Source organism: Lepidothrix coronata, unplaced genomic scaffold (genome assembly GCF_001604755.1).
Source record: "Lepidothrix coronata isolate B3197 unplaced genomic scaffold, Lepidothrix_coronata-1.0 Scaffold10, whole genome shotgun sequence".
Taxonomy (NCBI): Eukaryota; Metazoa; Chordata; class Aves; order Passeriformes; family Pipridae; genus Lepidothrix; species Lepidothrix coronata.
Genome location: NW_016690190.1, coordinates 8,753,469 through 8,764,219, shown reverse-complemented (window position 1 = coordinate 8,764,219; position 10,751 = coordinate 8,753,469). Strand labels below are relative to the sequence as shown.

Here is a 10,751-nt window from a genome sequence, read left to right as displayed (position 1 = left end):
CTTTTTCTTTTTTTAAAAAAAAAAAAAAAAAAAAGTAAAAGATTTTAGCTTTCAAAGAATGAATTTTTGAGTGAACAGAAAACACTCTCTAGTGTTTCTATTAACATAGGTTTGTTCATTTTTTGGGAACAAAAAAATTCCAAGATGAGGAATATAAACAAACTATTTTGTATTCTGAGTCACTTGTTAGATCTCTATATACATCACCTCCAATGAAATAAGCTACTTACACAGAAGCTGAGCTTTGAGTATTTCTCTATTCCCAGTGAAATAATTCTGAGAGACAGGAGAACATTTTATCTGAACTGGAAGTAAATTTGGGAATATAACTGTGTTCGGTATGACATACTCAGTATTTATTCATTTCTGTGAGTATGGGTATGAGGGGAATCAGGTTTACTGTACCTGTCATCTGCACAGCCCAATTACATACTTGGCTTGCTTGAAAGCAAATAAATGTGTGACAAACTTGTTATGTAATAAAAAGGATCCTTTTCAAATTAGCTAAAAGTCTGATAATTGGCTTAGAAATATAAAAGCTTTATTTTTCTTGTACCTCAGGATCTCCCTAAGGTTGTAAAGAAAATTGCTTTGTTCTTGAGTTTAAACGCCAGTGACAAAGATATCCAAGATATCTGCAGTAAGTCCTCATTCTCAGAGATGAAAAATGACACAGAAAAGGAGAACAGTGATCCCAGTCACACTGTGTGTGCTCTGACATCCAACAGGAAGCTGATTTTCCGAAAAGGTAAGTTCCTTTGTTCTTAACACAGCAGAGGAAGTGGAAATCCAGGCAGAGGCCAAGGACCAGGTCGCTCCCAGAGTGCAGTGGTGCTTGGGTCAGCCCTAGGAAGCAACGACAGGATTCTTTAATTTGAAGCCCCCTTAAAAATCACTTTCTTTCTAAGTTCTCTGTCTGCAAATGCAGACTTAGAGAAGCACAGAGGAGCTAGAACAACAGCCTGACTAATATTGCTTCAAGGAGTGGGAGCTGTTGAGCTAAAAGGAAAGGTTCACTCAGCATTACTCTTTATCTGTGGGGTTTTTTATCTAAAAGTTGACCACCTCAGTCTTTTACAACGTTTCTGCTCTGACACCACCTGCAAAGGTCACTTGGTTTACTAGAAAAATAAAGAGCAAGACACATTCCTTCTGAATAAGACTGCTCTTATCACCTCCTATCTTATGGAAATATTCCTGAGAAAGGAATATGCTGACAATGACAACAACAAAAGAATGGTCACAGGTAGCCTTCAGACCCTGAGTAAGCTGGAATCCATGGAAAATCTTCCACAGTGTTTAGTTCAGACATGACTTTAAGATATCTGCAGGAGCTGTTTTCTTGCTTCTGACATTTCAGAAGCTTCCTCAGGTTTGGATAATAAGTAAAACCAAATCCATCATGTTTACATGGATTTCGATTATATTTATTTACTTAATTTTTGAACAATAAGACAGTTTAAAACCAAGAATTGTTTCAATTAATAAATAGGGAAATGGTACCTTCTGTTAATTCAGAACGTTTTTACCAATGAGCTGAAACAAATGCCAAAATACAATCTGTTGTAAAAAAAGAAAAAAAAACAGATACATTTTTCTAAGTCAGTGAACTTTGATGAAGATATGTTGAAAATTTTGAAAAATCCCAACAGTTTCACTTCCAAGGGCATGTAGTAATAGGACAAGGGGGAAGGGCTTTAAACTGAAAGAGGGTAGGGAAGAAATTCTTTACAGTAGGAGTAGTGAGGCACTGGAACAGGTCCCTTCCAACCCAAACAGTGATCTACAATTCTATGATTTCCCCTACTGACTGTGAAAAAACCCAGGCAGAGACCTTTAACTACATACAACTAAGGCAGGGCAAGATGCCTCCCTGCCAACAGGACCAGGAACTCTAATTTCACCTTGGAAACCTTCTGCTCTTCATCCACCACTTTTGTTGGCACTAATCCACTCCGAGGCTGAGGGTTTAACAGCCTTTATGGATGACAACCCAGCTGCTTCCACCAGAGTCTTGCCAGATCAGTAAAGCAACTCACAGTCATGACCTACCACAGAGGCTGTGGTTAAGAATATATTAATAATCTGTGCCAACTGCAACGTTAACAAAACTGGGCTGCCTTTAAAAATTTTTTTGCTTCAAATATTGCTAGCTTCACCGTTCTTTCTGTTCCTGCTCTCCTAGGTGCTGTTGGTGATTGGAAGAACCATTTCACTCCAAAGCAGAATAGGAGGTTTGAGGAGATATTTAATGAGAAAATGAAACTCAGCAAAATGGCAAAATGTTTCATCTATGAAGTTTGACTCCATGTGAAGAACAACGTGCAGTTATCAACAAATGTACGTAGAGCAACTGGTGGGAAATTCTGAATGGGCACTCCCATTTGGTTTGTAATGCTTCCAATAGAAAGGATTGTAAACATGAGATTTTGAGGAGAGGAAAATTCTGACACAATGACAGAGCTGAACTCAGTTCTCAGCAGGCAGATGTAGGTGGTTTTACAGAGTCAGGTGTCAGACCTAGTTTTTGTCAACAAAATTTAATCTTTTTTTTTTTTTTTTTGCTCCAAGGGGATATGAACAGACTTCTTAGATCCGAATTAGAAATTTTACCCATGATATTATGGAAAAGAAAAAAAAAGGAACCTGTAAAAAACAAGATAGAAAAAGTCTAAAAAAACTTCATAAGAAAATGACCAAAATTTTGACCCCAGACTCACTCCTTCTGTAATACATCATGATTTATGAACTGCCTATCTTACTGGACATTGTTATTGACACCGAAGTTGAAAACTGCAGCTGTGTATTTGACAACCCATGGTGAAGTCTGTTTACAAAATGTTTCTTTTTGTTTTTTTACAATGTGTAGTTCTTTGATGTAACTTATTTCTGGGTTAGATACCATATATTGTATATACAGTATAAATGTTCTAAATGCAACTGATATAAATCCAAGTAAATTTCTGCAGCATGCGTTGGGCAATTATAAAAGTGGTTTTTTCCATTTGACTTTCTTTCTGCAAAATATCTGTTTCCAGTGTTTTGATGAGAACCATTTTGCTTCACAGTCCTTGTGCAATAGAACTCAACAGCTCCACCGTGGTAAACAAACCACAGCTCAGAGACAGCTTAATCCGAACACGACTTATTTATTTACCCTGCCCTGATAAGGCAGATTTTCCAATAATCAGCTGTCTGCGTTCACATCCGAGGGACTGTTCTAGGAAATCAGTGAAGATTTTTCTTCTGATTTATTCCATGATGTGTTTTTTGTGTCCTCACCTTTGCTTTGAAGGCTGGCTTTAAGGACTCTTCTCCCTAGACTAGTTTTCCCCAACCATACAGTTATGAGGCTGAAAAGCTGAGGTATTGCCTTATTTAGTGAAATACTAATCTCTCTCCAGCCACACACTTCACACTTGCCACACAGCCCTTTCATTTCATATCTGGCCTGTGCAAGATGACATCAATACCTACTGATTTTGCATCTGTATATCCGGTACTGAAGTTATATGTTGGAGAGATAAAGAGAAAAGCCTGTTTGACCACAGTCCCTTGCCATTTACAGTTCAACACAGGGGAGATGCTGCCCTTAGCACTGCCTTTTGCAGATGACCCATTTGGAAATCAGAATTTAGATATCTTACTTTCCTCTTCTGACATTAAAATCATTCTTTCTCCCTCCAAAATGCCACAGACCACTGTTGCCCTCCTTTCAGTGTTATTATTCCACTATTAATAAATGGCAAGAAATCAGCTAATGAAGATGCTTGAACATTTTACTGAAAGACTTATGTTTTTCTGGCCCTCTGAGTATGGAAAAAAGCCAATGGGTCCTTGGGCAAATCAGGTTTGCAAGCCAGTTTGATTGCATTAAGACTGGTGTAAGGAACATTTACATGTATATGCACAATATGAAACTGTGTGAGAAGGGACAGGATGAGGACATACCTCATGGATCAATGGGGATGTTAAAGCATACACTCCTGAAAACATGGCTGAGGGGATTATATTAGACTATAACACAGCAAGTGTTTTGCCAGTTGACCTCTAGCACCGCATTGCAGACTTAAACGACTTCCAAAATAAAGCTCTGCTCAGTAACACTTCATACAAATACAGCACTTTTAGTCTGAAAATGCAGTTTTACTCAAGCTTTGCTCAATACAGGCACACCTAAAATGCAGTTTTACTCAAGTTTTGCTCAATACAGGCACACCTCAATACTTTACCTGAGGTAGGGTGCAGCAACTTGTTGGGAGTGATTAAAAGCTTCTGCCATCAAAACTACAGGGTAGCAGGTCCATCCTGCACAGGCACAGCCTGGTGCAGCTGCAGAGAGCTGTGTCAGAGGTCCAGAAACCCAGGCTGGGCACTGTTCCTAAAGGGTGGGGGTACGTGATGCTATTGGCAACCAGGGTTTTCCAGCAATTGCTACACCTACCACTTCTTCCATCCTCTTTTCTCTGGCTCTCCCCACTGTGCTGCTACTCCCCCTCTCCTTGCCATGACCGTAATAGAGGGATTCAAATGGAATGTTTCAAAGAATAGTCAATCTGGTTCCACAAATCATTCTGGCAGGCTGTGGAGATGTTAAAGAACTTTCAAAACTTCCATAGTAAGATGTCCTAAAAATGTCTCCTCCCCTCTCTGTTTTTCTTTCTTTTTTTCCTATGGCAGTTAAAATGTTGGCAGAGGGTGACATTTCAGCCCTACAAAATATAAAAGCACTGATCCAAAATGTACCTAGACCACAGCAATACTAGGTTTGGAAGAAATAAAGCCCTGTGCAATCTCTGTTATGTGGAAATGCTTACAATACTGCTTTCTTACTCTGGTAACATATTTTCCCTTCCTGAGTCAGGGCTCTTCTCAAGATTGATTTAAGTAGAAAGGACAGGATTAAACATTTACTCCATCAGAGCTGAGACACAGGGCTTCTACCTGCTCTTGTTGAAGTTAACCTGCTCTGCTTGCTACCCAGGCTTATCTGACCTTTGGGGCAGATAAAAAGAAAGAGGAGCATTTGGAGGGCCAGAACTCTTGTGAGAGGAACACATGAATTCCAGGTCTTGCTTTATGAACCTCTTCCCTGAAAACATCACACAATTATCTTCTAAAGTAGCCCTCAGAGAAGAAAAGGTGCTCAGGTAAACATCCCAGCAACCTGAATTTAAGTCATACTAGTTCTGATACAATGAGTGATGCCTAAAGCAGTTTCTTGGAGGAAAAAAATGACTGGGGCAAAAGTCTCACCAAATAGCTTCAGGAACACCTTGTAGAAGATGAAAATTAGGCTGGGGAAGTGGGGAGAGCAGGCAGGGGAAGGAATCTGAGCTAGTTCTGTTAATCTTTGAAGCCAGAAGTCATGGGAAAACAGAAGATTCAGGTCAGGACATCAATTGGTGGGTTTCTGCATTGGGTCTGAGTAGAGATGCTCAAGGGATCAAAACAAGGATTTGCTTGTAACCAGCTGTCAGATGGAAAGGTAAAGGTGGAGGATAAGAAGGAATTTATGTGGAATTTGGTTCATGACCAGTCGATGAGAGAGAAAGGACAGTCACAGACCACAGACAAAATGCCAAGGGCACTCCTGCTGCAGAGACTCACTGGGGATGGGACAGGAGGAATCACACCTAACAGAAAGGGCTGAGTGTGTCAGTGAAGGCAATCACTGAAAGACCACGTTCAGAAAGGGGGGAAGAGGACTGAGTGGTTGTATCACTCTTTCACCAGTTCCAGCCTCACAGATGACAACAATCCTCCTTTTTCCAAGGGACCAGAAACCAGATAATTGTGCAGCAACTTCTCTATTAACTTTGACAGGAGACAGTCCTCCCCTATTACTGAATTCATTTACCTGTCCTGCCTACCAGAGAAGATAAACTGTTAGGACAGACTGAGGGGCTGTATGGTGAGACATTGCTCTTCCTGGGATCCCACAGAAGAAGCTGCTTCTGGGCCAAGTGGGGAGGAGCAACAGCATCTCATGGCCCCAACAGGAAGCGAGTGGGAGCACCCACCCAACAGCTGCTTGAGCGATAAAACAGAAACAAAAAGGCATGAAGTCACCAATTACACTGCTGTGCCTCCCTTTGGCCTCTTTCCAATCTGGTCCTGCAGGCCAGTGATAGGTGGAAGAAACAGCTGCCTTGGAAACGCCTGCAACCCTGAGGGACCAGGGGCATGTCCACTCTTGGGTGAGTCTGCAGCCATCCAGGCTTTGTGCCAGTAGAAAGGGAAGCAGCACTGCCTCGGAAAGGAACAGGAATGTTTGTTCTTCACTGACACCTATTGACTGCAGTGCTTTAACTGCAAAGCCCTGCACAATTTCACAGGGCTCAAAAGCGGAAGCAGACTCTGAAAGGAATCAGTCACAGGTTTAGGGGGAGCAGGTCTGTTCCTGAGTACCTGATGCACAGCCCACTTATGAAGTCCTTCAGTTCTGAACACCAGTGTCTGCAAGGATCATAGGATCATTAAATCATAGATTGGCCTGGGTTGCAAGGGACCTTAAAGATTATGTAGTTCCAACCCCCCTGCCACGGGCAGGGACACCTTTCACTGGACCAGGTTGCTCAGAGCCCCATCCAGCCTGAACTTAAACACATCCAGGTATAGGGCATCCACAGCTTCTCTGGGCAACCTGTTCCAGTGCCTCACAACACACACAGTAAAGAATTTCTTCCTAATATCTAATCTAAATCTAAACCTACTCTCTGTCAGTTTGAAGCCATTCCCCCTTGCCCTGTCACTCCAGGCCCTTGTAAATATTCTCTCTCCATCTCTCTTGTAGGCTCCCTTCAGGTTACTGGAAGGCCATAATTGGGTTATCCCAAAGCCTTCTCTTCTCCAGGCTGAACAATCCCAATTCTCTCAGCCTTTCCTCACAGGAGAGGTGCTCTGTCCCTCTAATCAACTCGATGGTCTCCTCTGGACTCACTCCAAGAGGTCACTGTGCTTCCTGTGCTGGGGACCCCAGAGCTGGATGCAGCACTGCGGGTGGGGTCTCACCAAATGTACCCAGGATGTACCCAGGAATGACTGACCTGAGAATCAACCAGCAGCCACAGTCGAGACAGGATGATGGCACAGATGATGGCATCCATAGGTAAGCAAATATTGACAGGAGTAATAAAAGCAGAACTTCCTTTTCTGCCTGCAAAGCCTTTCACTAAAACAAAGGATAACTGTGGTTTGCAGTTCTCTGTAGTTTCTGACCTTGGTAAACCACTTAGACCTATCCATCAGGTAGGAAGGCATCACTATCCTGCTCAAAGTGCAGTTAGTTGCCTAGCTACTTCAGAAAGATGAGGAATTAATCAGTTTACAGCATTGCCTACTGGCTGAATTGAGGATTTACCTAAATTACAATTTAAAAAAAAAAAAAAGGACTTCATTGTCAGGTAAATGAAATGCAATGTAGAGCTAGGCCATATATCTCTGTGCTATCCAAGCTCTGACACCAATGACAGCAGCTTAATTGGAGCAGCCCAGACTCAAATTCCCCTGCTTCTCAGCAGGGGCAGCAGCACAGAGGCATTGCAAGACACAAGTCCAGTTAGTTCTCCACATGGCCTTGCACCACCTGAAACTTTATCCTGAAATCCCCTGATATTTCCTGGCTCCCATGACAAATCCAATGTGTACTTTCTCTAAACAAAGTTCACACAGACACAAGGGTGTTGATATACTGATGTGCCAAGTAAGGACTAGGGGCTTGTTCGTGAGTTATCAGAACTACTGCCCATAAAACCCACCCGTAGTCCACGTCTGGGGCACATGTAGCTCCACGTCCTTTAAGAGGCAGCACTCAGAGAATGGAATGAATCCAAAGGTAGATCATGATAAGTATTTTGAAGGTATCTTTAAGTTCATTAAGTGAAATGAATGGGAGTGTTTTATATCTGTCTAAATCAGATTACTTAATCCCATTCTCCAGCTTTTTGGACCCAGCTTCACTTAATCAATTGAAACACTTCAGTTGGGCCTCACTGCTCAAAAGTGAGTGGTGATGCACCCCCTTCCAACTTGAGACTGAGCTGCTGTGGACAAAGTGTAACCAGGGAAAAAAGGTGGGAGAGTAAAAATAGTCAAAACCTTACACAGACTGTACAACGAATAAAAGGTTGTGCAACTATAGCCTTAGTTAAAAGTGACATCCCTGGAGAATATATCTCCATGTTTAATACAAGAGTAGCCATACTAGCTCAGATGTATGTCAGTTTAACCCAGAAACTTGCCTGCAAAGTATGTGAACAACCAGGAAAACCATGGAATTTTCCCGAATGTTCTCCCAACATGAGTACATTTTGTCAAAGAGCTTCCTAAGCAATTTACTGTATTAATGACCATTGATTCATCTGTCATCATACTCTTACAAAGTTCTCTGTGTACTTGTGCCCTGTTTTCAATGAGTTTTTAAGATTAGATGACTAATTCCTATTGATAACAGCTGATTTTCTCACTGTGTCAGAGCTACACATTAACACAGAATGAACTACTAACACACATTGTGAAATATAAATTAATTGCAGTTGGGTGTTGCTTATACAAGAAATAAGGGGTAGAAACCAAGGTTCAGAAGCAGAGGAACTGTATCAGGTGTCAGACTCATGAAACACATGGCCAAAGCCTGTTTTAAGCGTGCTGAGGTTCATTAAATGTCTGTAAGCCACGCCCGACTCTGGAAATCCATGAGCTGCAAACGTTTTGATGCCACTGGAAAGCACTACCAAATACAACATGGCAAATTTATATTCCTCAGGCATCTGTTTTTGGTCACCACTACTTCCTTCAGTGGTCTTTCCACAGCTTCCCCTTCTTAATTTTACCGATATCTCAACACAACTCCCTTCTGTCATCCTTATTTCAAAGTGAAGAATTCTGACTTGGCTACTGCTCCCACTGAGCCTGATTCATTTCTTCAATCACCCATTTTATCCTCCCACAACCCTTTTGAGTGCTACAACCTTTTCAACACACAAGAAACAAAACACACAGTATTCAAGATACTCGCAAATCACTAATTTATATAAGTGCAATAATTATTTTTATCCTATTTGTTATATATTCTTTTTCTAATAATTCCTAAAATTCAGTCTGCTTTTTTAACTGCTAGCACACACTTCAAACCACTGGATATTTTTCTGAATTATAACTGCTCATACAAAATGGATATCGTTTTATATATATGACATTAGAATTGTGTTTCTATTAGGCTTACCTTATTAAGCTTACCTTATATGTGTATCTTCAGTTTCCTCAGCCTCACTCTTTAATAACCTGAATAATTTGGTATCAGTGCCTCCACATTGCACACTGCTCATTCCCTTTAACACCTATTTTTATAAGTAATTAAGAAATTCTTCCATCTGCAAGATGAAAATAATGGTATCTCTTTTAGGGGAAGTGGTCTGTCATGCTGCAGAGGTGTGGGAGCTACAGAACTGGGACTGCTCCCCAGTGTTTCTCTCTCCTCCAGTATCTCTAGAGCAGTGGGAATGTCTATTGAACCAGAGCCACATACAAAAACATATCTAGGATCAGAAACTGGAATAAACAAATCTGTCCCAGAACAAGAGAGAGAAACAAACCTACTGTCCAAAAATTTTTCAGACAAGTGCATTAGTGACAAGTTTTTCTAACTAATTTTTGCTTCAGGTTCATACATAATAGTGTTTTTCTTCCACACAGTAATATTGCTCTTAATAGTGGTGACATTTAGGATGATTGGTCCTGCTGGGTGTAACTAGACTCATTTGGAGTTATTTCTGGAAAAAGGAAGTAGTGATTTAAGAACACACAAACAGAAAAAAATAATTAAAAACAAAAACCTTCCCACACCAGCTCTGGTAAAACTAGTTAACTAATGTGTGCTCAAGGTTTACAAGTATTAAGAACTTGAAATCACCAAGTACTAAAAAATATCTCAAAAGACTGAAATATATGTGATTTGTATTGATGTGAAATGAACTAAGGTCAGAACTTGTTGCATCCCCCTACAGGAACTGGAGAGAAACATACACCGAATAGAAGATAGATGAGATAAAAATAAATTAATGGAGTCAGAAGTAGGTGAAGGGCTAACCTCTTGTGTCAAAGTTAGCAAACGTAAGGACACAGTTACTGTCTAACTGGATATTCTTCCCTCTCCTCAACCCTCCTGGCAAGAGCCACCAAGCAGCCAAAAAGCAGGAAAGATCTCAAGGCCCAACCATAATAAGAATCTCTCCAATACTCTCCTGCCAAATAATTCTAATGTGTTCTGCTCAAATTTACAAGATCATCTTTCTATAGAAATACTGGGCTGGCTTTGACAGCTCATTAAACAGAGAGATGAATCCCACCTTTTCACAAACCTGGACACAAAACACACAGCACTGTGAAACCAGGTATTTGAAAACATGGAATACAGAAAAGTGAAGAAGTATATTCAAGAGGGTGTAACCACACTCAAAACACTCAAGATTTGCCTCCAAGACCAGAATGAGATAAAGATTTTGAGTAACTGCATGTGATTAATTTGGGCACTAAATTTGTCCATTTTCATCAGTATAATCCATTCACATGGCACATGAATGTGGAATCATATGATTTACAGTACAGAAACTCATCACAAACAACCCCACAACCATTCTCTACCCAAAAGACAACAGAAAACCTTTTATTTAAAATTTCAGGCAATCAGTTATTTTTTTCATAATAGCTTATTACAGATTATTAAAAATTTCCTTTTTTCAGTCTCACAT

General features: G+C 40.6%; 1 protein-coding gene across 1 annotated transcript in view; it reads left to right on the top strand.

Moving 5' to 3' along the window:
- Nucleotides 1-2,955, top strand: part of LOC108492341 (sulfotransferase 6B1-like) — a 10,605-nt gene extending 7,650 nt beyond the window's left edge. Inside the window, exons 5-7 of the mRNA XM_017804590.1 lie at nucleotides 562-748; nucleotides 2,186-2,340; nucleotides 2,572-2,955. Of these exons, the coding sequence (XP_017660079.1) occupies nucleotides 562-748; nucleotides 2,186-2,304 (306 nt within the window). The 3' untranslated portion in view covers nucleotides 2,305-2,340; nucleotides 2,572-2,955. The remainder of the gene's footprint in view (nucleotides 1-561; nucleotides 749-2,185; nucleotides 2,341-2,571) is intronic.
- The last annotated feature ends 7,796 nt before the right edge of the window (nucleotides 2,956-10,751 follow it).